At 43.7% G+C, this 26800-nt stretch overlaps 1 protein-coding gene across 1 annotated transcript in view; it reads left to right on the top strand.

Annotated features, from left to right (window-relative positions):
* The first annotated feature begins 564 nt into the window (after positions 1-564).
* LOC147701284 (alpha-tectorin-like) overlaps positions 565-26800 on the top strand; it is a 550081-nt gene continuing 523845 nt past the window's right edge. Inside the window, exon 1 of the mRNA XM_086930016.1 lies at positions 565-603. Coding sequence (XP_086786142.1) covers positions 579-603 — 25 coding nt within the window. The 5' untranslated portion in view covers positions 565-578. The remainder of the gene's footprint in view (positions 604-26800) is intronic.

The following is a 26800-nucleotide window of genomic DNA, read 5'->3' as shown; positions in this document are numbered from 1 at the left end:
ATTTTATGCCCGAAAGGTATAAGAAACAATTGGACGGCAGGTAGTGGTCAATTTTAATGTATATTGAACTAATAATGAACTGTTGTTGTGGTCATCTCTAAATTAGCCAGACATCGCCACCTTGTGGCAGGCTGTCGAAAGCGCTGGTGTTAACAATTAAGTGCCAGTGCAGAGCATCGGAAACCGCAGCTCAAATTAAGCACTGGAAATAACTATTGTGTGCATCTTGCCAGTGTCTGAATTACTTTTATCTGATATATTGGAAATGGTGTGTTAATGTTTACTACAGAAGACAAGGTAAAATTAAATTGAATAAAAAGAAAGCCACTTACCTTGCGCTTGCTGCATCGCCTACTTGGCAGTGCAGCAAGTGCAAGGTAAGTGGTATTCTTTTTTTAAAATGTAATTTTCCCTTGTTGCCGTCTGTCCACTCTCCCCTCATCACTCCCCATAGCTCCTGGTTTACAACATATGCTCCTAGATAGAACCTGCATTTGTATCAAACCATGCAATAAGAAAAGCAGTAAAATTAAGGAATACAGTCTCCATTTTTTTCTGTGGTTTCAGCATGTTCCCAGATGTCTCAAGCAATAGAAGAATCAGGTAAAGTCCATTTAGATATCGTAAGCAAGTAATATATTGAGAGTTACAGAGAACTTGCATTAAAATAATTATCTAACACTTACAGTTACTTAATGCCATGTATGGAAAATGTTATTATTGCTAATCACTCTCACCTTATGTAATGACTTCTTACATTTACTCATCTAGCACACATTCACTGAAGCTTCTCAGAACAGAGAGAAACAATGTCTTGTAGTTCTCACTAGTAGTATCTGTAGGTTTGTGGACATCATAAACTTTGGGTTAGGTGCCTAGACTGATTCCATGCACCCTCGCAGGATATCTTGGCATAGAGACCCGCTAGCGCACAGTGCCACCACAAGCCTCCCTAATCTAAACAGGGAGCAAATTGATTTCGGCAATCACTAAACATGATAACCCTGACCCCTCAGTAACAGATCTAGAACACTTTCGCTTAGTCACTTATGCACTCTTGTTCTCAGAGAAATATACAGAGAATACACAATGGGACGTTCTTCAATATATTTATTGAACCAACTTTATTCTTGTATAGAATACATGTGCGGTGATGATCAATAGACAGAAGCATATGAAAGTGATTACAAGCACCAAAATAGTAAATAGCAGGTAAAGTTACACTATGGTGCTAAGAGCAGTGTATATATGCAGACATATAAAACAATATAGGAATTAGGCGTACTTCTGTTATTCAAACCGTATCCTAGGTGTGTATAGAGTGTGTGTGTGTGTGTAGAGCCAAGAATCCCCCAGGGGATGATCCAACCACGTTACCTGGTGGGGTAGAATGCAGTACCCCATCTTGGTCATGAATTGGACACCCCTCACGGAAATGTAAGGCCACTGCTTGGTGAAGCATCAGCATGCAGGGACCTCTCGATCTCAGCAGAATAGTCTCCTCTGGCTAACCCCTAGTAATACTTATTTATTTATAATATAAAGCATCCTTGCAATGTATATACAAATTAGCATTGTTCTTGGTTTGCAGATAGCCCTTTTGCACCATGGATGAAGATAGAACAACATTGTGCAGTGTGTGCAAAGGCCTTGTACTAGGTGTTCGGGGCATCATGATATTGTAGCGGGTAGCGAAATGTGTACCGAAAGTTGTTTCATAGAAACAAATCCATCATTGTCACAAACGCAAATATGTGCAAAAGGTTTTATTTATGCTATTTTGTGAATTGCTCAGTACTAAGTTTCAAGTTCACTGCACCTTGCTGAGTTAACCTTGGACATCCCTGCCACACTTCCGTAACAGTTAAATGCTAGAAAGTGGAATCAGTGGTCCCCCCAAATTGACCGTCCTCTGATTCACAGATCCCAGGGCAACAGAGCATACGGACACACTTTAAAAAAATAGTGCCCAGTACCCTTTATTTGCTTTGCAACCTCCGAAACCACATTTCTTTTAACAGCAAGTGACGAAATCAAAAATCCTTCTCAGGGGTCTCACTGATACTTAGTCCTTTTAAACCAACAAAGAAGAAATTGGCACAGAAGCTGAAATATAAAAGAGCATTTGTATTAACCTCAAATGAGTGAGACTATGTCACATAGAAGCCTTAGCAACTGAATGAGGCAGTCTGAGGAGTACAGAAAACTGGGGCTTTATATATGCTTTGGGGTTACATAGTAAGCATAAATGCGAGGGGCACTCCTGGCTAATGTAAGCATGCAAAATGACTAAGTTGGGCATACAAGATCTAGTTGCTCAACAAAGTGGGAGGATAGTTACTTCTCCATACAGCAGCAAAAATAGCCTGACAGTTATACTAGAGAAGCAGGTGCATTCTACTGGCTAGGCCCTTCTGGGCATGTGCGAAGGTGGAAGATGCTGAATATAGTTTGTCTCTAGGCAGATTACAAGAGCAGTTAACAGAAAGGTAGGACAGATCACATGGCAAGCACGTGGAAAACAAAATGGCTACCAGAAATACAAAATGGCTTTCACAAAACGGATAAGATAACTTCTAAATACAGGATGGCTTCAGCTAAATGCTAACCCATTGCTGTCAATTTATGACAGACAACCGTTTTAGCATTAGCTGAAGACATTCCTATGATCCAGTAGGAACATAGAAAATATTTACACATTAATTTTCATAATTTTATCAATTTCCTAATTCATTGCTAGGTGGGCATTTTCCGTTCTAAACATTTCATTAAGGGCATGTGTTAGCTATGAACAGGAATACAAAGAGAACAAAGCATCGGGTCATAATTAACATACAGATAGGAGGAGAGAGTAATGACCACTATCACAAACAGAATTATCATTTTTCTAGTCCTAAGCAAAAGCAAATCCTAAATTCATCTAGTAAACATTTTCAGGGCTCCGATGCATTTCAGTGACTATTATATACTCAGGTGAGACAGTGGCGATCCTTATCAATGCTCTCAAGTGAAATGGCAATACCCTTTATCAGAGTACAGACAGAACACTACTTTAAAACGATGCCAGCCGAACAGTAAGAACAGTCACACAAATTCACTTCTGGTGGAACATTTTGGATGCTAGGGGCAGAGCCACTAGAGGCTATTCCTCTTCCATGGCAATTCAGTCAAATGGAAACATATCCAACACCCATATTATACAGTTGCACTGGAGACACTTGTGCTACTATGCCAAAGTCCGTTCTAAGCCTCTTTGGTAGGCTTCTATCGTCCATCAAATCTGCTTCTGTTGTCTTCTTCCGCGTTGGGCCTCTTGATTCAGGCCTTCCATGAAAATAGTGCTTCTCCGTATCTGTTGAAGTGCCCTCCTGGCAAACACTCACAGCTCACTCGAAAGTCTCAATGTCTCAATGCAGTGCACCAGTGTCTCTCCTCTACGGCAGGCACTACATATATTGTGCTCTTCGTTTGTCGTGGGCACAGATCATCTAGTGCAGACCGGGGCACTGTTTAAACAGAAAAAGCTATAAAATTTCATGTTCAGCTACATTCTCAGGCTCCAACACTCGTTATTCAGTGTCAGAATATGCTCGGGCTGCTCTTTCATTTCATTTTTTCTTTCAACATGGGTACTACAATGTAGTGCCTTTTGCCAATCTTGGATGCTCCGGTGCACTGCCCTTCTGTTGGAGAAAGAAAAGGGGGGGTGGTCAAAACTCAGATCAAGGGGCTCAAGGGACCGCTTGCTGTCAGAGGTTACCAGCACATGACAGGTAGGTGGTAGGGTGACAGTGGCAGAGTCGTACCGAGCCGCTTGCTCGCCAGAGGTGCCTAAATCGCGCTTTGCGCTGTGTTTAAAAGCAGTGCTCAGAATCTACAAAGCTTCTTTTAATTTACTGCTGACTGCTGATGATTTTAAAATTGATTTAAGAATTGAACCGAATCATGGAATTGTAAAATTTTAGAACTACAAGCCCTTCTGTGCTAGTAAATACCTTGCGCTTCCTTTTTTTCCTTTCACCTGATTTAATAGGGGGAGGACGATACCTTTGGGAAGTTGGGGAAGCCTGGGCTCCATTTCCACTTATGCCCTCCCCGGTCCGACGAGGTAGCTAGTACCGTTGTAGGGAGGGCGGGTCAGGGAGAGCCAGGCACTTCCTGTTGGTCGCTGGAGCAGTTAGCACGCTAGTGCTTGCTTTTTCTGGGCTATTTAGGCTGAGCCTTTCCATCTGCGAGCTGCGGTAGGGTGACTGTGGCAGAGTCCTCCTGAGCTGCTTGCTCGCCAGAGGTGCCTGAATCGCGCTTTGCGCTGTGTTTAAACGCTGTGCTCAGAATCTACAAAGTTTCTTTTAATTTACTGCTGACGATTTTAAAATTGATTTAAGAATTGAACTGAATCATGGAATTGTAAAATTTTAGAACTACAAGCCCTTCTGTGACTGTAAATACCTTGTGCTTCCTTTTTTTCCTTTCACCTGATTTAATAGGGGGAGGACGATACCTTTGGGAAGTTTGGGGAAGCATGGGCTCGATTTCCACTCCTGGCCGCCCCGGTCCGACGAGGTAGCTAGTACCGTTGTGCGGAGGGCGGGTCAGGGAGAGCCAGGCACTTCCTGTTGGTCGCTAGAGCGGTTAGCGCTCTAGTGCTTGCTTTTTCTGGGCTATTTAGTCCTCGCCCCCTCCTGAGCGCGCAGCGATCGCGCACAGGGGAGCCGAAGACACGCGGAAGAGCAGCCAAAGATTAGCCCGTCTTCGCCTGTCCGTGACCGGACGGGGCTAGGGGCTATGGACTCTGCCCGATTTAACATGGACACGATGAGGGACTGCCTCATCAGGTACTCAGCCCAGACTTTAAAAAGTTTACACCCAAAGCCACTAGTAGGTTATGCCCGCGACTCCTAGCCATGTCCAGAAGGCCCTTTATCATGTATTCATTGTAGATTCCAGGCCTCCCATACCGTTATATCAAGTGGATACAATATGGGGGGGACCCTAGTACCAAAGGGCCTGAAATGTTTTCTCCTTAACATCCGTTCTCTACCAAAGCACCATTTTGAACTCTGGGATCTCATTAACAAAGTCAAACCTGATATATGTTTCTTAACCGAAACTTGGTTAAAACCACACACCATCCCAACTATCACCTTAGGGGTCCCTGCAGGATATAAAATCCTAAGGCTTGACCATCCAAATAAAATTGGAGGGGGCATTGCCATAGTCTATAAGAAAGGACTGAAGGTGTCCATACTAGAAGAAAGAAGTAGCCCCTTAATGGAAGTCATAATCTTCAGGATTAACGCAGACTCCAAAGACCATTGGAAGGGAGCACTAGTCTATCGTCCGCCGGGGTCAAATATAGGCTTCACTTTATCCCTAACTGACCTACTGGCCCCACATTGGATGGACAACAATTTTTTAAGGCTAAATGCAGGAAAAACTGAGGTACTCTTCTTCCACCAGCCGTCTCCCCTTGACTCCAACATCTGGTGGCCTCTTGATTTGAGTGCTCCCCCTCTGCCCAAAGACTCTGTGAAAAACCTAGGGGTTAGATGGGACTCCAACCTCACACTCCACCATCTAGTCCACACAGTCTCCGCTGCATGCTTCGCCAAGATCAGAATGGTAAAAAAGTTTATCCACTTCTTGCCCAGCAACACCAGGAAGACTGCTGTCCAGGCGTTGAATACTTCGCATCTGGACTACGCCAACGGCCTGTACACTGTCCTGTCTGTGGGGCTCTGTCATCGCCTCCAGACAGTCCAGAATACTGCAGTCTGACTGGTTGGTGGTATCCCCTTGCGTGAGCACATTTCGCCCCACCGTCGTAGACTTCATTGGCTGCCGATACATAAAAGGGCAGAATTCAAGGCTCTGGTACTGGCTCACCGTGCATTGAGAGGCAAGGGCTCTGCTTATCTTTCCACCTATTTGATTCCTTATAACAACATTAGGACTCTTCGTTCCTCCTCAAAAAATCTCCTCACGGTTCCTAGATTTAGGAAAACTCACTCAGGCGGGAAAACTTTCCAAGTGTTGACCTCGGCCCTCTGGAACAAGCTACCAAATGCCATTCGGTTGATTCAGGACGAACAACCTTTCCAGAGAGCCCTAAAAACTCACCTGTTTTCTTGATCATTTCTCTACTTAATAACATCACAGCCAGCATGTGATCACACAGGAGCGCCGGGACACCCCGTTGGGGTATCTGTGCGCGATATCAAAATACACTAAATAAATAAACATTTTAAAGGTAAGGAAAACTTCCTTCTCTTAGGAGATTTTTACTTTCATGTAGACACCCCAAATCATCCCGAGACGGTGTCCCTGCTTTCCGACCTCTCTTCGATAGGGCTGGAGTTACAGAATAGTGGCCTCACACATATAGGAGGCCACACCCTGGACTTAATCTTTTCTAATTTTCCCAAGATACGGTGTCGTTTTTCGACCCAAATAAGTTGGTCAAGCCATTTTAATATTGAATTCTCCCTCCTTGGCCTGGATAGACCTGCTAAACGGCCCTCCCTTCCCTCCCTGTGGCGCAGACAATGGCACAAGGTGACATTGGATGACCCACAGAAAGTATGGAGAGAACCCTCCATTCTAACTACAGATAATGCGGAGTCCGCCCTATCCAAGTTTAACACTGCCCTCTTGGAGGCGGTTGATCTGCTGGCCCCCATGAAACTCCTTAAACAGTACCCCGCATCCAAGAAGGAAGTTTGGTATACCAAACAACTTAGACTGGAAAAACAGGGATGCAGGAAACTGGAAAAAACCTGGAGGAAAAACCACACCGAGGAAAGTAGGAAAGAATATCATGCTGCCTTGTCCTCTTATCATAAAAGCATTAGGCTGGCCAGGAGAAACTGTCTCGCTTCACAGCTGACTGAGGCAGGCAATTCTTCCAAGGAACTATACAGGATCCTGCAGACTTTTGTGAAACCAATTGCTTGTGAAAGCCCTGATGATTTCTCCCAATCCCTGTGTAATGACATCTCCCTATTCTTTGAAAATAAAATAGAGGCTATTTACGGAAAAATTACTAAAGCTATTAATGTAAAGGGTAGTGCTGCTAGCCCTCCCCTAAGCCCCCTTGCTTGCAACAATGGTACATTGACTGCTTTTCCAGAGGCCAGTCAGGGGGATATCAATTCCCTAATGTACCACATAAAAACAGGGTCCCCTCTGGATCTTCTTCCGGCCAAAATGGCTGCCTCTTTAGGCAACCTACTTTGCCTATAATTCAAACAATCGTGAACCTCTCTCTTAAGGAAGGACGGGGACCCCAAGAATGGAAAAGAGCGATAGTAAATCCCATTCGTAAATACTCGGCCATGCCATGGACAGACCTATCTAACCTCTTCCGTATTTGAGTAAACTGACCGAGAAACATGTGAACACCCACTTGTCTAAATTCATCGAGGCATCGGGAGGCCTTGATTACACCCAATCTGGGTTCAGACCCAACTACAGCACCGAATCAGCGCTCCTCTCTGTGACAGATAACATTAGGTTGCACAGGACAGAGGGAGCTCTATGATTCTGGTGCTGTTAGACCTGTCCGCAGGCTTTGACACGGTGTCCCATGATATTCTACTGGGTCGTCTGCATAAGGTGGGGATAGGAGGATTGGCGCTGTCCTGGCTTGAGAGTTTTCTCTCTGGCCGCTCACAAAGCGTCAGTTTGGGCTCTTATCGTTCTACATCTAGAGAGCTCACTAAGGGGGTTCCACAGGGCTCATGTCTAAGCCCCACATTATTTAATGTGTATGTGGCCCCCCTTGCCGACAGTGTGAGAGTATATGGATTTACGCCAGTGTCGAATGCCGATGACACTCAGCTCCTGTTTCCATTCTAGACCCTCACTCCAGCAACTAAACATTCTTTTGCTGAGGGTATGAGAGCGGTATCCAGCTGGATGGCCTCCAACTGCCTACAGGGGCAAAGTAGGCAAGACCGAGATCATACTTTTTGGAGAAGCCCCCCTCCTATGGTCACCGGACTGGTGGCCTCTGGATTTGGGACCAGTCCCTATTCCCACATAGACAGGGAAGAACTTGGGCGTACGAATGGACCAGGGATTGCTACTAAAAGAACATGCAAACCTGGTGACTGGTTCTTGCTTTCGGATAATCGGTCTTCTGAGACATGTGTTTCCATTCCTGTCGGACGTCCACAGAAAGACCCTTGTCCATGCCCTTGTAGTCAGCAGGCTGGATTACTGTAACAGCCTTTTTATATCTGCTAATGAAGACGTGCTTAGCAGACTACAAGTGGCTAAAAAGACCTTAGCAAGACTGGTCCTAAATGTCCCGCCCAGAACACCCTCCCGTCCTCTTCTGGAGAAACTTCACTGGCTGCCTATTCGTCAGCGGATAAAGTTCAAGATTTGTTGCACTATACACAAAAGCTGGCTCAGGGCCCCAATACCTGACTGAAAAATATAAGCTATACAAACCTGAGCACTCTCTGCGCTCTAGCAATCAATCTCTGTTAAAAATTCCATCTATCAGAAGAGCAAGGCAAGATGGCCGAGCACTTTCGTACATAGTCCCTACCCTCTGGAACAAACTTCCCCTCAATCTGAGACAAAACTCGGATCATCTTATCTTCAGGAAGACATTAAAAACACATCTGTTTCTGACAGCATAAACCTTTACCACACCTCTAAAACTTTGTTTTAGACGCACATGGCGAACCAAGCGCAGATATACCCCCACGGGTGCCGAGTCCTGCGCTATACAAGCAAATAAATAAATAAATAAATAAATCTAAAGCCTCACACCAGCCCTGCTATCAACAACAGGGATCCTTCTCTTTCGCTCTTTTGCACTGAAACTCTGGTTCTGTGGCAAACAGGGAACCAGCTCCTCCTCCTTCTTCTCTGATGTCCAACGCTGTCTGATGGAGCAAACACGATGCTTTGGAGATGCCATTGATGGTGCGCTGGCAATCGCGGCTTAGCCCTGCTACGTTCTGTGTGCTGGGACTGAAGGTCCAAGACGTATGCCCTTCATCTGTAGCTGTCACTGATGGGAGTTAGGACTCATCTTCATCATCGTTCTGCAGGTTATTATGACTCTTCCTTTTATTCTGGAAGATCTTGCAGAACCTGGTAATATAAGAACCTGACACAGCTGTTCGTTTCCTTCAATATAGTACAAAAACAGTTCATTATATTTAACAATGGGACTGCAGGCGGATGGCCTGCAATCTTCAAAGGAGTGGCCAGAAAGCCATGGGACAACTCTAGTCTAGAATGCACTGTCACTCTCAAAGGAAAAGGCAGTACTTCTAGTTTCTTCAATTGGGTACTCTTCATTATTTTCACTAACTTCAATGTGAGAGCATTATCCTCTGCCATTTAAGGGTAGATAGCTACATGGGAAGTCTATCTGCTGAAAACCCTTAAAAAAAGAAATGATCTACACTTTTGCTCATAAACTTTACATTACTTGTACAGGACTGCAGACACTTCTAAAATGAATCTTTTTAATAAAAGCACCTCCATATCTACATTGTACGATTAGGACCATGCTCTCATGTTATAGGAGCAACAGGAAAATTTAAAACTGCTAATTTAACAGGGTTTCTTATCTATGAAACAACATTTTCTTCAAAACATTGTTTTTGTTAAGGATCACATGGGCATCTTCCCTGCATGCTACTTTTCATGATCCAAACTATGCAACATCAGCTCTTATAAGGACTGTCAGTTTATTTACACAGACTAGCTAATAAAAAAAACTAGGAATGCCCTTGCAAAACTACAATAATGGTGTTATCACCTGACTTGTAGAACAAAACTACCCACATCTAATTCCCCTTAAAGATCAAAATAAGGGACAACAATCTAGACTACTGATGCTGTCATAATTTTATCAAACAGGATGGGCACTAATAAAACCTATATATTTATTCATTGTATTAATGCTAACAATGTTTAAAACAGTATTACTGAATAGCCAATTAAATGTCTCATTGCTATTTCACAGACAATTTAGACGGGCAAAAAAAAGAATTGAGAAAAGGAGAGAGCAACGTACATATTACCTAGCCTTAATTTGTAGAGGAGCTAGCCTCCTTCCCCCATTTTGACAGTACGAAAACCTGAAACAGGTTTCACTTCTGTAAACACTATATACCCCTATTTGTAGCAACTGGCCAGAAACAAAGTTATAGGAGGTACATAGCACTTTTGAGAGAGCTAAAAAAAACGTGAGTCAAACTAAATTTCATTGCCTCAGCTTTTAAGCATTAGTGCTGTATAAATATGGCAAAGCTTATCTGGTAATCAAAGTTCACATATACCATTATATAATTTTCTATCACATGGGTGCATAAAGTGCTTGTTTTTTGCCCCCCAAAAAAGGTAAAACATCTCCTTTTCCCCTGTCCTCTTTCAAAAAATGTCAGAGGTCAAAATGGCAACGCAGACCTTGCTCTGGGAGTCATGCTATGTTCTAAATATAGAGCTGACATTTAACTCTTCCCAGCTGTCCTATTCTGTGTGCGAATGCAGATTTCCCTAATTCAAAGTCACAGTTAAAGCAGAAAACTGAACCATTCCCCTGCTCGTCAGTTCAATAACTTCCGCTGTTTTTTTTATACATATTTTCAATTATAAACAGTGTGCAGTATACTTTTGCAGCAATATTAAGGTCAGCTATTTGTTTTTATACCTAAATGTATGCATTTACTGAAGCCTAAGGCACTGTAAAAGCTACTCTAAAGGAAAAAATGCTGTTTAAATAGTGCATTTTACCCAATTTCGACTTTGATATTTGGGGCACAAAAAATTTCATATCCTATAAATTTTTTGCATAATATTCATTATCAGAATGTTCATTAGATAACCCAGAAATGAAAAATTAGAAATATAGTATAATTACCCTTTAAAAAAATGAGTTTATTACGCCTGCGCAGAGTGACAATTCATATGCAAATGTCCTAATTATGCGGTACAACACAACTTACATTTAATTTTAATGAAAGAAGGTCACAGTATGAGTATTAAGCTTTATAAATATAAAAAAACTAATTTAAAAGCACTTATTTTTTTAATAATTTTCCATAATTAATATATATATATATATATTTTTAATAAAACCAATCATTTTGCTAATTGCACATAGGAAAAGCAAGCTGCATCCCTTGCCTATCATATTTAGGGGCATTCATTCACAAGCCTAAGCACAGAAGCCTAACTTTAAACTCAACAAATTTTTGCGCCACTTTTTTAAAAAGGACAGTCATTATTTAGCAGCAGAACCAAGAATGTGCTTATGTAAAAGACTTTAAGAAAGGAAATCCCTACCCTTAAATGTTTTTTCCTGGTATCTAAAATAATGAACCTGATTTTTGTAACTTTTTAAAACAACATTCTGAAATGCAGGATTTTACCCGTGTTTAACTGACAAAGTCCTGGCTGAGGCAACATTCCTGTCTCTCCGTGGCCTACAATCAAAACAACAGGTGCCTCTAAGCTTTTTTTAGTGTTTGAAATGGAAGCACGGTGACTGTCTATTTAAAACTGAGGCCTTTCAATGCGTGTTCTATAATATGCATTTTAGCTCAGCAAAAATTTACTTCAGAGGAAGTGTTTGCCGGATGATATCTAATACAATGTATCTAAGAAAAATGCTTTTTAATTGTTTATTTATTACAAAACACACAATTTCGTTTTTGAGGCCTTTTTATTCCTATTGAATGTGAATTCTAATTTTATCTTTTAAGCATTGGCAGTTTGTACATGTGCATAATTGCTTATTCTATAAATTAAATAGTAACATATAGCTATTTTAGCATATCATATGGTTCATTTATGGATGTTTATTTAATTTTTATTTAATATTAATTAAATGACATTTTGCATAACAGACTTATACAGAATGGGTCAAACACTCAGGACACAGAATACAGCGCGCTTAATAGCCATTATTTCATAAAAAGCGCAATCGCTATTTGCTTATAGAAGTATCACTAATTTGAAACCACAAACCACATAGACATTTAAACACACATTTAATGCACAGATCAACACTTAGGACAGAAACCTAGGACAGCCCACAGATTGTACTTCAACCAAACCATTTGCAAATACTAGTTGTATGTCATATTTACAAGAAGCGCTTCTCAATAGTGTTCCAAAAGACTGCAAAAACAGTCCAACAAACTTTTTTATTTCCAAGAAGCCAAAATACACTCAATTTACTAGCTTTGCCTGGCAGAACACCAAAAAATCGCTCTGTTTATCTCCATTTATAAATGTGCGCAGAAAAAGGATCCTTGTTTGTATTATGTCCATATTTTAATTCCATGGGGAGACAGAATCACCAAGGAAGAAATATGTTTTTATACCTAAACATATTTAGATATTCCCTCAGGGGAGCCGGCAAATTTAATTCACATCTCACTCTGGTATCTCCAAAAAGCAACACATTCTTCGATGTGTTCTTAAAACAGGCATGCGAAAAATATTGCAGAATATGCAAATATTATACCCAAAGTAGTGCTTAAAGTACTCTTCGTACGTTGCACCGTTCAACAAATTCAGACAGAATAAAATCTCCTCATTACCTGCCTACAAAAATTGCAATTTGCATATCTAACCCATACAAATCCAAAGTTGGCCAACACAAATTCCAAAATCCAAAGCCACAGTAAGCGTTACTAAACAACCTTACCAATCCAAGGCATCAAAATCAACAGCAAGAGCCGCAGAGCGACTCTTACCAATTCCAACTGCCAAGTTCTGAATGACCTAACGCTTGTTTTTTTTTTTTCTAAATACTCACGCCAAAAATGTTCTCAGTCAGGGGTCACATCATGTGGAGGATCAAAGTCAGGATGGTCAGAAATGTACTGGGCTGCAGAGATAGAGAATACCCAGAATCTCCGTGCACAGAGTACCTCATTAGTAGAGTCCTGTTGAGGAAATATAAATTTGATGATCAATTGTGTCCCCTATCTTAGACCCCAACGACTCCGTGTACGCGCTACAAGTACATGTATGTTCCCTCCACTTCCAGCTATGAAGACGCAAATACATTTGCGTCCAACGTTAACATGTCCTCTTTCAGATCCACCATGAATGGGTCGAATATTCCGTTCCTAAGTATGCCTTGCCAACGTCTTTATGTGGTGTACTTTACACGTTTTTCAGCCCTGGCGAAGTAGGCCCTGAATTCTGCCATTGAGCCTTTTCCTGCCTTCTGACTCTAAATGCCTCAGCCTGGGCCTGCATCTGTACCCGTGACCTCTGCCTTACTCCCTGCGCGGCTGACGGCGCTTGGCTCAGCCTGTTGCCTGCCAAGACTGTATTCAGCCTTCGAATTATCTGCTCCGCTCCTCGAAAAATACATTCCTGTCTAGTAGTTCAAGTAAACATCCTTCCAGCTGCTGAACAAAGGGCCCGGCCTCACTGTCTCCGTGCAAGTAATTCATAGCTCCTGTTAACATGGTAGGCCCATGCCCCCTCGCATCTCATGCAGACACGTAGACGCTTATACACGCACTCACAGTCAGTACAGAATAGCCTCTGTCCGAGAGACCTTTCCTTCCAGATAATACAGTTCCTTAAACACGGGATATTAGATACGATTTGGGATTAGGTTGATCTGACATCCCAGACTTCTGTCTCCTCATGTTGGGCTAAATGTCAAGTCCCCTTCACCCTCCGGTTACACGTCAATCACACGTCATGCTGCCTGCGCGCGCATCTCTGCCATGTATTTCTGCTGACACTGCAGGATTCTCTTACGGATCCACCCATTTTGTGACATCATGTTAATGACGTTTCTAGTACACGCCTTCATGCACGCCTATTGTAACGTCTTTTTCATTACGTATGTGTATTCTTATCTCTCCTCTCAGCTGCTACGCCTTCTGCATCTGCCTTTACTGTAATGCATTGACTATATATATGAATGATTGTCAATAAAATATTGTCTGTCAGTCCCTTCCCGAACCTACGTGGTGACGGAATGGTATGCCACCTTTGGTTCGAACCAAATACCCATTCCTTTTTAAGGAATAAAACCCCTTTTGAAAACCTCAATTATCACGGATTTTGCCTCTTATTTTTCTGAGTTATTCTTATTGAACTTTACCGCATAAATTAAGTATAGGTAATTTAATTTTACGACATAATTGGCCCCCGAACAGGGACCCCTCCCCCACCTTACGCGCCGGAGGTGCGTTGCAGGCCTGGCCCCCTGCCACAGCCGGACGGACAACTACGCGTACCCGCAAGATTTCCTGTATCTCCCTCAGGCCAACGGAGGTGACTGAGGCTGCGATCAACACCCAGACGAGGCGGTGAGGAGTGCGGAGGATCCCGACCAGAGCCTAGCTGAGAGAGCAAGATCCGAGGTATACGGAGGCCCACCAGGTTCCGAAGTTCCGAAGTATCCACGTCACGAGTCGAGTCCGAATCCAGTCCAGTCCAGTCCAGAGTTTCCGAGGCCTTCCGTTTCCGTGCTTCCCGGTGAGTACCGTTGCTGGGGACGCATCTAGACGTGCGCATTAGTTTGTGCCGGTCAAGACGGGTTTGGGTACACAGACCTGGTCTGCACTGTTTAGCAGTGTATCTGTACTGTTTTAGCAGTATATCCTGTCTGCACCGTTTAGCGGTGTATCTGTACTGTTTAGCAGTACATCCAGTATCATGCAGTTAGCTAGTTTTATTCTAATCATTGTTGTTCGTTTTAAAATGTTATAATGTGTTCTCAAAATGTCGTGGTATGAGTGATTGTTCGATCTTCATTATTGTGATTATTGTGTTAATTGTGTTCAAATTCAAGTAAGAATCAAGTAGACAGATTTTAAGATGCCGTTATTCTCCAAATTAAGACAGATAAAAACTAGAAAAGGGATACTCGAGGAAGCCGTTCCCATTCCACCTAGGGACACTCCAGGGTACTTTATGTACCATAAACATGGCCTAGACGCCGTTTTATATCTTGATTTATGGGTGGACTACACCAAGGATCTAGCAGAGAATCAGAGATGGCCCGCTGCTGGGACATGGGATGCAGATTGCATAATGAGAGTAGAAGAAGCATTATGGAAAAAGAAAGCCAGACAGTCACAGAAAGATGCCATTGAATTATGGCGTAAAGAATCGCATAGGCGTACAGAAAAAGCACACAGAAAAGAAGAGAAAAGGAAAGAGGATTCAGACAAGGCCCGAGAAAATGTATTAGTTGAGGAAGGTATCCGAGTAAAAATAGAACAAGTAGATAGACAACGAAACACCCTTATGAATGGTATGTATCCTCTTCTGACCGAAGGTTTACCTAAGGCCACCCCGGAAGTACCAAAAGATCTGCCACCTCCATTGCTCCCGACTAAAATGCATCAGAAAACGGCAAAGGACATTTTCCTTTCTTCTTATCTAGACGACGTAGCCCCCGAATATGTTAATACCTCACCGCCACGTACACCCCCTACTGGCGGCGCTCGACCTCGAGATAGTCAGCCCCCACCTCCGCGACAACCTACTCCTCCTCCCGTCCCAACCCTTCCAGCCGTTCTTCCACCTCTTCCGGCACCTATTCCTCCTGCCTTACACCCAAACAATCCCTTCGGATCCGGCGCGTCAGGAGGCGCGTCAGGAGGGGCGATAGGTTTCCAAACCCCACCTCCAACACATCGGTGGACTTATAGGGACCTAGCACAACAATGTACACCTCAAGCAGCCGATTTTGACATATATAGAGAACGTCTTGCAGATTGTAGATATGATCCAGTACCTGGTAAAAAGAATGACGAGAGAATGTTGCTCGCATCAGTACGATTGCGACGAGTCACAAACTTTTTATTGACACTACCTGGAATGGTAGATCATCTAGATAAAATATATCATTTTGTTCAAACAGGGGCAGGGCCTGAAAGTATTAAGGAGGCATTGGCCTACCAGAAAGTTGATACTCAAGGCAAGATATTACGGTTTCTTATAAACTGTCTAATAAGAGAAGCGGATAGGCCGGGTGCAAACCCGGACGACATAAAAGCACTTCATAGATGGGGTCAGAAGATAGCAGATGGGAATCATGATAAACAGGCTTGTATAGAAAATATGTACCGAAGGATCAGGAATGTAATAATGAAGATGCATGAAAGAAGACAGCAAGTACCAGAAATAGATTCAGACAAACTTGAATCCTCAGGGGAGGAGGACGAACCAGAAGAAGTAGCAGGACAATCACAGTTACCAGTTAGAGAAATGATAGCTTATGTAGGTAAGGGAAGACCCTATAATAATTCAATGCGTCCAGTACGTCCAGAAAGTAAAAGAATTTTTCAGGAAGCCATGTGTAATCCGAGAACTCCTGAACACTTATTCCAAGCCACTGATAACAGACTTCGAGAACGAATGGGGTACCATGTACTCGATTCTATGGACGAACAAGAATTAGCCAGGTCAGCAGTACAATGGGCTGACAATCCTGAGAAATATAGTGATGAGGCGTTAGCACACACATTTTTGAACATGACACCAAGCGAACAGCGTTTAGCTGGTACATACATGATACAACACCTACTCCTATTGTATAGAAGCCAACATTCCGATCCAGGTCCCCTGCCTGACATATTAGCAGAACTGCTCATGAACAAATGGAGAGTTCTAGGTACCGATCTAATTAAAGTAATCCTAGAACATCGGCACAGATATAGTGCCTTCTTGTGTCCACAATCTGATTCAGCACACTCCATGGAAAGAAAAATGTATTACATAGACAGACAGAATCCGTTACGAGAAGTGCACCCAGTTCAGAATGCAGATAGTACGCTTAGACGCGTGTTCGTGTACACGCCCATAACTAAAATAGAATTATTAGAAATGAAAAAAGTAGTACCCAGCCATGACAAAGATCCCGCAGGTTTTCACAGTGAAATAAAAGATATGCTACTCATGGGCGATTACACCTATCCAGACCTTATGAAAATATTGAAAGTATTACTGCCTGCTGGTATTTACGAGAAACTCAAAGAAAAAGAATGGGAGGTGGGAAATGCAAAGATTGATTGGACTGCATTAGAAAACGAAGAAAATACTCGAGTTCCAGGCCTAGGGCTTGGAGAAAAAGTTAAAGCGTTACCAGGATTGTTAGTACAAGTATTGCCACGTTTATTAAGTACGAAAAAGGAAGATTGGGGTGCAATCTCAGCCTGCAAACAGAAACCCGATGAAGACACTAGTGATTTTTATTCCCGTTTTGAAAAATGTTTTGGTATTAACAGCGGCCTGAAAGCAAGTAGCGAATCATATCCACTTCTTTTTGTAACGAAATTAGTCGAGAATTCCCTGCCCCAGGTTAAGAACAGAGTACTGAAAGTCGAGAGTACTTGGCAAGCTAATACTCCTTCACAAATGTTACAAATGTTACAGTACCACCAGAATAGAATTAGAGAAGAACAAGAACACGAACAAAGACGTATGAAAGACACAAAAATGAAAATGTTAGTTGCCCAGTCAGTTCCTGCTGACGGTCACAAAAAGGGTGCAACCCAGCCCAGTAATTCAACGGCTCCTGTTAAAGGGACATGTAACTATTGCAAACAGCCAGGTCATTATATAAACGATTGTGCAGTTCTGAAACACAATATCTCCACGGGTAAAACCAAGGAGAGACCGCGTCCACCTAGACAAGATCAGGCCCAACAACAAGTACCTCAGAATATACACTATATTCCGCCTATGCCAGCTTCACAACAGACCGTAGCAGTACCACAACAACAGCCCATTACCGCAACACAAAACACGACACAACAGATGTACCAGTATGCACAAAATGACTACCTCGATTATCAGCGATACACATGAAACAGCCTGGAGAGGGAGGTTGGCTTGCCTCTTATTGAGGTTCCCGTGGATCAAGAGGGCCCTTATGTACACAGTCAAGTATTAGGGAAAGACAGAAAGTTTCTAATTGACACAGGGGCAAGCAGAACCACGATAAGTCACGACGAAGTTCCAGGGGCACCCCTCTCAGGCTCACAGAATGTTTCCCTTGGATTTTCAGGAAAGCCTATTATTAATGAAGTATCACAACCTCTTGCTCTTGCAGTCGGTCCTTTGACACGGACTACAGATTTATTGCTTACAAAATCATGCCCAGAAAACTTGCTAGGTATAAAGACACTGAAAGCTCTAGGAGCTATAATATGCTGTTCTCCGGAAGGAGTACGATTATTCTTGCGAGATTTTAAAGGTCACTATGTATTAAGAGACATGGATCAACGGTTACAGAATGTCCCTGCACATTTGTGGGCGCAAGGCCCCACTGATGTAGGTTGTATGCACATTACACCATATCGAGTCACACTCAAAGCAGGAGTGGTTTTACCCCGAATTAGACAATACAAGTTACCCCCAGATGCTGTAGTGGCTTTACTGAAAATCATTGACGAGCTCATTGCACAAGGAGTGGTCGTAGAAACCGACTCCAATGTATGTAATTCTCCTATCATTCCAGTTCTTAAACGTACTGATCCAAATGCACCTCCAGTGTATCGATTAGTTATTGATCTGCGCGAATTGAATAAATGCATTGTACCACAATATCCCGTGGTTCCAGATATCTCTTCATTACTGACTGCTATTGATTCAGAAGCAGCGTTCTTCACTGTAATTGACCTCAAGAACGCCTTCTTCAGCGTCCCAATCGATCCGGAAAGCCAATACTTGTTCGGATTCTGTTTAAATGGACGAAGTTTCAAATTTGCACGCGCACCTCAAGGATTCACGGAAAGCCCCAGCATCTATAGCCAAGCACTGAAAAGACAACTTGACAGTATCCACATGCCTGTTAACACCGCCCTACTTCAGTATGTCGATGATCTGCTGATCACCGCCCGAAGCGAACCCGAATGTGAAAAAGCATCACTGACGGTTTTAAATTTTCTGGCTGACAAGGGGCACAAGGTATCCCCTTCGAAGCTGCAATTCTGTGTTCAGCAAGTTGTGTACCTGGGTCACTTGCTGTCCAAAGTGGGGAGACAGCTCACTCCTGATCGCATCCAGCTAATTGTAAACATGTCACCACCAAAGACACAAAAGGAGGTGCGGGCTTTTATAGGCCTCACTTCGTACTGCAGACAATGGATTCCCCAATATGCATTTCTAGCAAAACCACTCATTCAGTTGACAACTCAGGAGGCAGCGACATCGACTGTCCTCCCTTGGACTCAGGAACATACACAAGCTTTTGAGGACTTAAAGAAAGCCTTATGTCAAGCACCTGTTTTAGCAACACCATGTTATAGTAAGCCTTTTACACTTTTTGTCACAGAACGTGAAGGTACTGCCTTGTCAGTACTCACTCAGGAACAAGCAGGTTCACACAAACCGTGTGCTTACTTTTCTAGCACATTAGACCCAGTAGCCCAGGCTCTGCCTGCGTGCTTGAAATCAGTTGCAGCGACAGCTTTAGCAATCAGACAAAGTGATTCCATAGTACTAGGACACCAATTGACAGTACAAGTTCCACATTCCGTGGAAGTTCTTTTAAATCGTACACAGACCCAACACTTGACCATAGCAAGACTGACAGGTTATGAATTGACATTGTTTCAACCACACATAGAAATCAGACGCTGTAGCACATTAAATCCTGCCACACTTTTGCCATTAAGTGGTGTAGATCCATTGACACATGATTGTATTGAAGTCATTACTATTACGACGAAACCCAGACAAGACTTGACAGATGTTCCTTTACCAGATCCAGACCTGACACTTTATGTGGATGGTTCATGTATGAGAACAGGTACAGGTGAATTAGTGGCAGCCTACGCAGTCACGACAGACACCGAAGTTATTGAAACCAATTGTATCGACACCCTGTCAGCTCAAGCAGCAGAGCTCATCGCTCTGACACAAGCCTGTATTCAAGCCAAAAATAAAAAAGTTAACATATACACTGATTCACGTTATGCATTCGGAGTCGTTCACGACTTCGGAGTCCTCTGGCGAGAGAGAGGTTACTTAACTTCTCACGGTGCCAACATTCAACACGGTCCCCTCATTCAAGCTCTGTTAGACGCAATACATCTACCTACTGCAATATCTATCATGAAGTGTAAGGCACATACAAAAGTCACCGATACCATCTCCCAGGGTAACGACCTGGCAGACCGAACAGCTAAGCAAACTGCCCAGAATCGAACTCATGTAACTAACGTGACAAAGACAATAGCTCCGACACCTACACATTGCATGACAGTCAGGGATCCAGCACATGATGTAATTGACATACAGACACATGCTACACCAGATGAAATCAAGAAATGGGCTGAACTAGGAGGGATCCAAACAGATCAGGGATGGATGACGAAGGGAAAATCTACATGGTTTCTCCCCGACTCTATGGTTCAAGTAATCATTAACACGATACATAGTCCAGCACACCTAGGAGAAAAAGCCATGCTAGACAGTATTCAACACATATGGTTCAATAAAAACTTACGAGCAGCAGCCAAACAAAAAGTGCGTACTTGCATGATTTGTTGTCAGTTCAATCCAGGTAAAAGCATTCCTGTAGAGCAAGGTGGATTTCAGCCTCCCGATCACCCTTTTGAAGTCCTCCAGATGGATTATATCCAGATGGAACGTTGTCGAGGTTTCAAGTATGTCCTCGTAGTCGTATGTGCACTTTCCCGATGGTTAGAAGCATATCCAGTCCCAGATTACACTGCTCCGACCACTGCCAAGCAGTTGGTACGCGAATTCTTCCCATGGTATGGTTTGCCCCGTATCGTGTACTCAGATAACGGTCAGCCATTCTCATCCGAGCTTGTGAAACATGTTACACTCCTGTTAGGTTATCAGTAGAAATTCCACTGTGTCCGGCATCCCGAGGCAGCAGGTCTCGTGGAGCGTCATAATCAGACTCTGAAAATCCGACTTTCAAAAATATGCAGAGAGAAAGGCGTTGACTGGATAGTAGCTTTGCCAGTTGCCCTTTTCTATATGAGGATGGTAGCACATTCTCGAACCGGGCTATCCCCGTATGAGGTGGTCTTTGGTAGGTCACCAAATATGTGGGGGACGCCTATACCTCGTAAAATCACAGATGTTGACTGTATTATGCTGACAGATTACCTTGCCTCCTTGATGTCTGCACTACAATCTTGTCGTTCACAGGTAGCTGCAGCCTTTCCCGACAACACCGAGGTGAAGCCCCATGAAGTGGTCCCTGGCGACTTTGTCTTCGTTCGTAACTTCGACCGGAGAAGTCCACTGGAACCCCGCTGGCAAACCCCGAAATTGGTTCTTCTGATGACGAGGACCGCCGTTAAGGTGGAGGGCAGAAAAGGGTGGCTGCACTCGAGCCACGTTAAGAAGTTTCACGGACTCCCTTCGGACTTGGACTCTCAGCCCTGCCCTCCTCCACAGACTGATTCAAAACTCCCCCTGGTTGAGAAAACCGCCTCCGAAGAATATAGACTAAAATTACGGTCTAGCAAGTCAGACAGTTTAATTGTTTAAGTCCTCCCCTAGGTGAATCGGTTAAATTAGTTTCTGACATGTATCCCCTAGACCGAGATAGAGAGAGAGATAGACAGATACAGCTCAAGAAACGTGCATATTGTAAATCACTTCGTAGTCACTGTATAGTGACATTATTGATTATGTTTTTTCTAAGTCTTCTGATTATTGCTGCCAGTATATTACTGCATATCTACTACCCTATTTTCCAGCGTGCACGATCTGCTTACAATGTTACTGCCGAACATTCCTTTAGCGAATTACCTCCACACGAATTGTCTTACAGACTTGCGCTGCGCAACAACACATTCATTAGTATGTTACATCATTCCCATCAGACTAATAACGCTACAAATTGTTGGATATGTGGCCGACTCCCTCCCTACCAGAAATACAAGGGAGTTCTGCCCCTCTTTCCGTACCCGTTCACTCACAACGGCTCATGTGGTGCATGGTTTAGATTGATTAATTCTTTAGGAGCTGATGTTGCTGTTTACGACGGGAATTGGGTTTGGGGAAACCTAAACTTAGTCCTGCTTAAAGCCTGTTACCCTGACAAGAAGGGACTCCCCACTAGGACAGGAACTGATCTAGAAAATGAAGTATATGGATTAGGTAACTATACAATTAACCTCATGATTCTGACTGTCGAATCCGAAGCTGCACCAGTTTTGCCTGCTATGTCAGTATTACCAGTCACAGGTGAATTATGTGTCAGAAAGAATGGTTCAGTACACTTAGGTCATAGTAAATGTACTACCATGGTCTAATTCAATGATCAAGGCAAGTCTACATTTAGAGCTACTCGTCACTCCTACTTCGTTTGTGGTCATACCGCATACATACGTTTACCTTTAGATTGGGATGGTACCTGTTACATTGCATTCCTTCTGCCACCTGTTTTCCTAGCCCCTCCTGATTATCACAGAAATACCAATCTAGTAAACAATAGACTTCGAAGAGATCTCCCGATTGTCGATTACACTGAAACGGCATGGGAGCAATACACAGACTTCAATAAAGGTTTCTTTCCCTACTTAGGTGCTGTCTTTAATAGTAAACTGATACGCAAATTAACTAGAACCCTCGAAGCGGTAGTGAATGAAACTACTTCTGCTCTAGGCAACTTAACAGAGGAGCAGTCTGCTATGCGGGTTGTTGTTCTTCAAAATCGTCTTGTCATTGACGTCATCCTAGCAGATAGGGGCGGAGCCTGTAAGGTCATCGGGTCGAGCTGCTGTGTTTTCATTCCAGAAAACGCGCCAACAGTATATAAAGCTATAACACGTCTTCATAAGATTGCAAGTTTGATACATCAGAATCCAGGCACCTGGACTTGGTCCGGTTGGTTCTGGACAACGTTGACCGCTTGGGGATGGAAGATTCTATCCTTCCTAGGCATTGCCCTTCTCATAGTATTCAGTTGCTGCCTGTGTTTACAATGTGGACCAGCGATTTGCGGCCTGTGCGCCACATCATGTATTCCACATTCAAGTTTCCATTCAAAACGCGAAAAGAAGAAAGAAGAGCAAATGATGTTACGTGAACAGATTGATAGGTTCATGAGGATCGATATATCATGAAGGGTCCGTAGGGGACAAGGAGGGAATGAGGAAATATAAATTTTATGATCAATTGTGTCCCCTATCTTAGACCCCAACGACTCCGTGTACGCGCTACAAGTACATGTATGTTCCCTCCACTTCCAGCTATGAAGACGCAAATACATTTGCGTCCAACGTTAACATGTCCTCTTTCAGATCCACCATGAATGGGTCGAATATTCCGTTCCTAAGTATGCCTTGCCAACGTCTTTATGTGGTGTACTTTACACGTTTTTCAGCCCTGGCGAAGTAGGCCCTGAATTCTGCCATTGAGCCTTTTCCTGCCTTCTGACTCTGAATGCCTCAGCCTGGGCCTGCATCTGTACCCGTGACCTCTGCCTTACTCCCTGCGCGGCTGACGGCGCTTGGCTCAGCCTGTTGCCTGCCAAGACTGTATTCAGCCTTCGAATTATCTGCTCCGCTCCTCGAAAAATACATTCCTGTCTAGTAGTTCAAGTAAACATCCTTCCAGCTGCTGAACAAAGGGCCCGGCCTCACTGTCTCCGTGCAAGTAATTCATAGCTCCTGTTAACATGGTAGGCCCATGCCCCCTCGCATCTCATACAGACACGTAGACGCTTATACACGCACTCACAGTCAGTACAGAATAGCCTCTGTCCGAGAGACCTTTCCTTCCAGATAATACAGTTCCTTAAACACGGGATATTAGATACGATTTGGGATTAGGTTGATCTGACATCCCAGACTTCTGTCTCCTCATGTTGGGCTAAATGTCAAGTCCCCTTCACCCTCCAGTTACACGTCAATCACACGTCATGCTGCCTGCGCGCGCATCTCTGCCATGTATTTCTGCTGACACTGCAGGATTCTCTTACGGATCCACCCATTTTGTGACATCATGTTAATGACGTTTCTAGTACACGCCTTCATGCACGCCTATTGTAACGTCTTTTTCATTACGTATGTGTATTCTTATCTCTCCTTTCAGCTGCTACGCCTTCTGCATCTGCCTTTACTGTAATGCATTGACTATATATATGAATGATTGTCAATAAAATATTGTCTGTCAGTCCCTTCCCGAACCGACGTGGTGACGGAATGGTATGCCACCTTTGGTTCGAACCAAATACCCATTCCTTTTTTAGGAATAAAACCCCTTTTGAAAACCTCAATTATCACGGATTTTGCCTCTTATTTTTCTGAGTTATTCTTATTGAACTTTAACGCATAAATTAAGTATAGGTAATTTAATTTTACCACACTGTCCTCCACAGTAGGTTTCTGTCTCCTGACAAGATCACTCCTTCAGATAGCCACTTCTCTGGTGAGGTTCACGTTGGAGCGCTATCTGAAGAAATCAATAATCATTCTCAGGGGTCTCACTGATACTTAGTCCTTTTAAACCGACAAAGAAGAAATTGGCACAGAAGCTGAAATATAAAAGAGCATTTTTATTAACCTCAAATGTGTGAGACTACAACACACAGAAGCCTTAGCAACTGAATGTGGCAGCCTGAGGAGTACAGAAAACTGGGGCTTTGTATATGCTTAGGGTTAAATAGTAAGCATAAATGCAAGGGGCAGTCCTGGCTTATGTAAGCATGCAAAATGACTAAGTTGGGCATACAAGATCTACTTTCTCAACAAAGTGGGAGGAGAGTTACTTCTCCATACAGCAGCAAAAATAGCCTGACAGTTATACTAGAGAAGCAGGTGCATTCTACTGGCTAGGCCCTTCTGGGCATGTGCGAAGGTGGAAGATGTTGAAATTTATGAGCCACTGTCAGGAAGTATCTTAAATCAATTGGTTCTGTTCAAGTAAATGACCAACACAAATTGTATAATGCATTATGCTCCCTCATGAACCCTCAAGTCTGGAACAATACCATCCACCCTACTGGCTGGAAACAATGGGCCTCGTTTATGAAAAGTGATGCATCGCTGCGAGAAAACAGCAATGCATCTCTTTTCATTGCGCCCTCCTCACAACACCAATGAAGCGTCATATTTACAGTATGACCAATCATGTTGCAAGGAGTTACAGATACGTCAGTATTTCTGACGTATCTGTAGGCGCAACAATGACGCATTGCTGGAGTATGTCACAAAAGTGATGCAGCTCCAGCAATGGGTCATTACACATGGGCAAGCACCATGTTAAATGTGCCTGTGTCTGTCTCACGCCTGCCATGAGGCAGGCATAAGAAATTGACGCATTTGAGTCCTAGAAGTGGAGCAGTGACATCTCATAGATTTCACTGCATCACTTCTACGACCCTTGCTTGCGTCAGAACGCCCCTACATACATTATACCAGGTGCATGTATAATGTGGCTTAGGGGTTTACAAAGTGATGCATCTCCCTAGATGCGTCACTTTGTAAATATGAAGCACCATGGAGAATTTTTTACACCTCTGGTGCATCACAAAAAGTAACGCATCGGCGGCGTAAAAGTGACACAAGGCCTCATAAATAAGGCGAATATGCTTGTTAAGAATAGGAAAAATGGACGTGGCAATGAGGTGGCATCATAAACTTAATCCCAAGTAGCATGCAGAGAACTGAAGGGATTTCCCTACAAACTTGCAAGCACTCATTGACTGGTGGACTTGCTCCTTTCATGGCACAGCTCTGTCTGGCAGCTGCTGTGGTTCCTGTTGCTGCTGTTGACCTCTGGTCAGGAGTTTACAGCCCTCCTCCATCCACAGGCTCCTGCCCACACCTCATCCCTGGTGGTCTAGTGGTAGAGTGTCACTGCTCTGCTGATTGATTGCCCTTCTGTCTCTCTTTCTGCTTTTCTCACTCTCTTTATTTTTACTGCCTCTACCTTTTGTGCCTTTGCTTAACTTTTCTTTTTTTCTGTTTTTCCTCCTGCATTGCCCCTGCGATCCCAGCAGCCTCACCCCCCTCCAGTGACCATACCCGTGTTTCCCTCCTCCTAGCTGTCCAGCCCACTCTCAGCACTACTTAATGGCAGCTGCTGTACAGTGTAAGTGCAGTGGACTTGCTCCTTTCACTGCACAGCTCCATCTGGTGGCTGGTGCTGATCCCTGGTCAGGAGTTCGGGGCCCTCCTTCTCCAGGCTCCTGCCTGCTCCTCATCCCTGGTGGTCTATGGTACAGAGTCACTGCTCTGCTGTTTGACCCACCTTCTTTCTCTCTTTCTGATTTTCTCTCTCTCTCTTCATTTATCCTGCCTCAGCCTTTTGTGCTTTTCCTTTTTTCCAGTTTTGCCTCCTTATTCACCCCTGTCAATATGATCCCCGCGTCCCACTCTCCTCCAGTGCATGCATTTTTACACCTCCCAGCTGTCCAGCTTCCCACAGCACCACTTAATGGCTGCTGGCAAGTCCATCTGCACCTGAACGTCACCCAGCGCCAGGGACCCTGGTTCTCGGACCTTCTACCACTATGACGCAAGATACCTCCTAGACCTCATCTCAGGACGACATGTCTTCTGCCACCTAGCATCCCCAATGGTGACCTGTGGACATTTGCTTGCCTGAACTGCAACCACACCTTCACCCACTCCAATACATCATCTCCTCTCACCACCCAGCCGATCAACAGCGCACCTGACCAGCTCAACTGCATCCTCCTCAGTGATAGATCCCTCCACAAACACACCACCGATGCTTGAGACCTCCTTGACAACACCTCTCCCGACATTGCCTTCTTCATGGAAACCTGGACCAACCCCAGTTCAAGATGAGACATCACAATCGCCATACCCCACGGTTA

This window comes from Lissotriton vulgaris, chromosome 7 (assembly GCF_964263255.1).
Source record: "Lissotriton vulgaris chromosome 7, aLisVul1.2, whole genome shotgun sequence".
Lineage (NCBI taxonomy): Eukaryota > Metazoa > Chordata > Amphibia > Caudata > Salamandridae > Lissotriton > Lissotriton vulgaris.
Note: the sequence above shows the minus strand (reverse complement) of the source record. Positions and strands in the feature narration are given on the sequence as shown.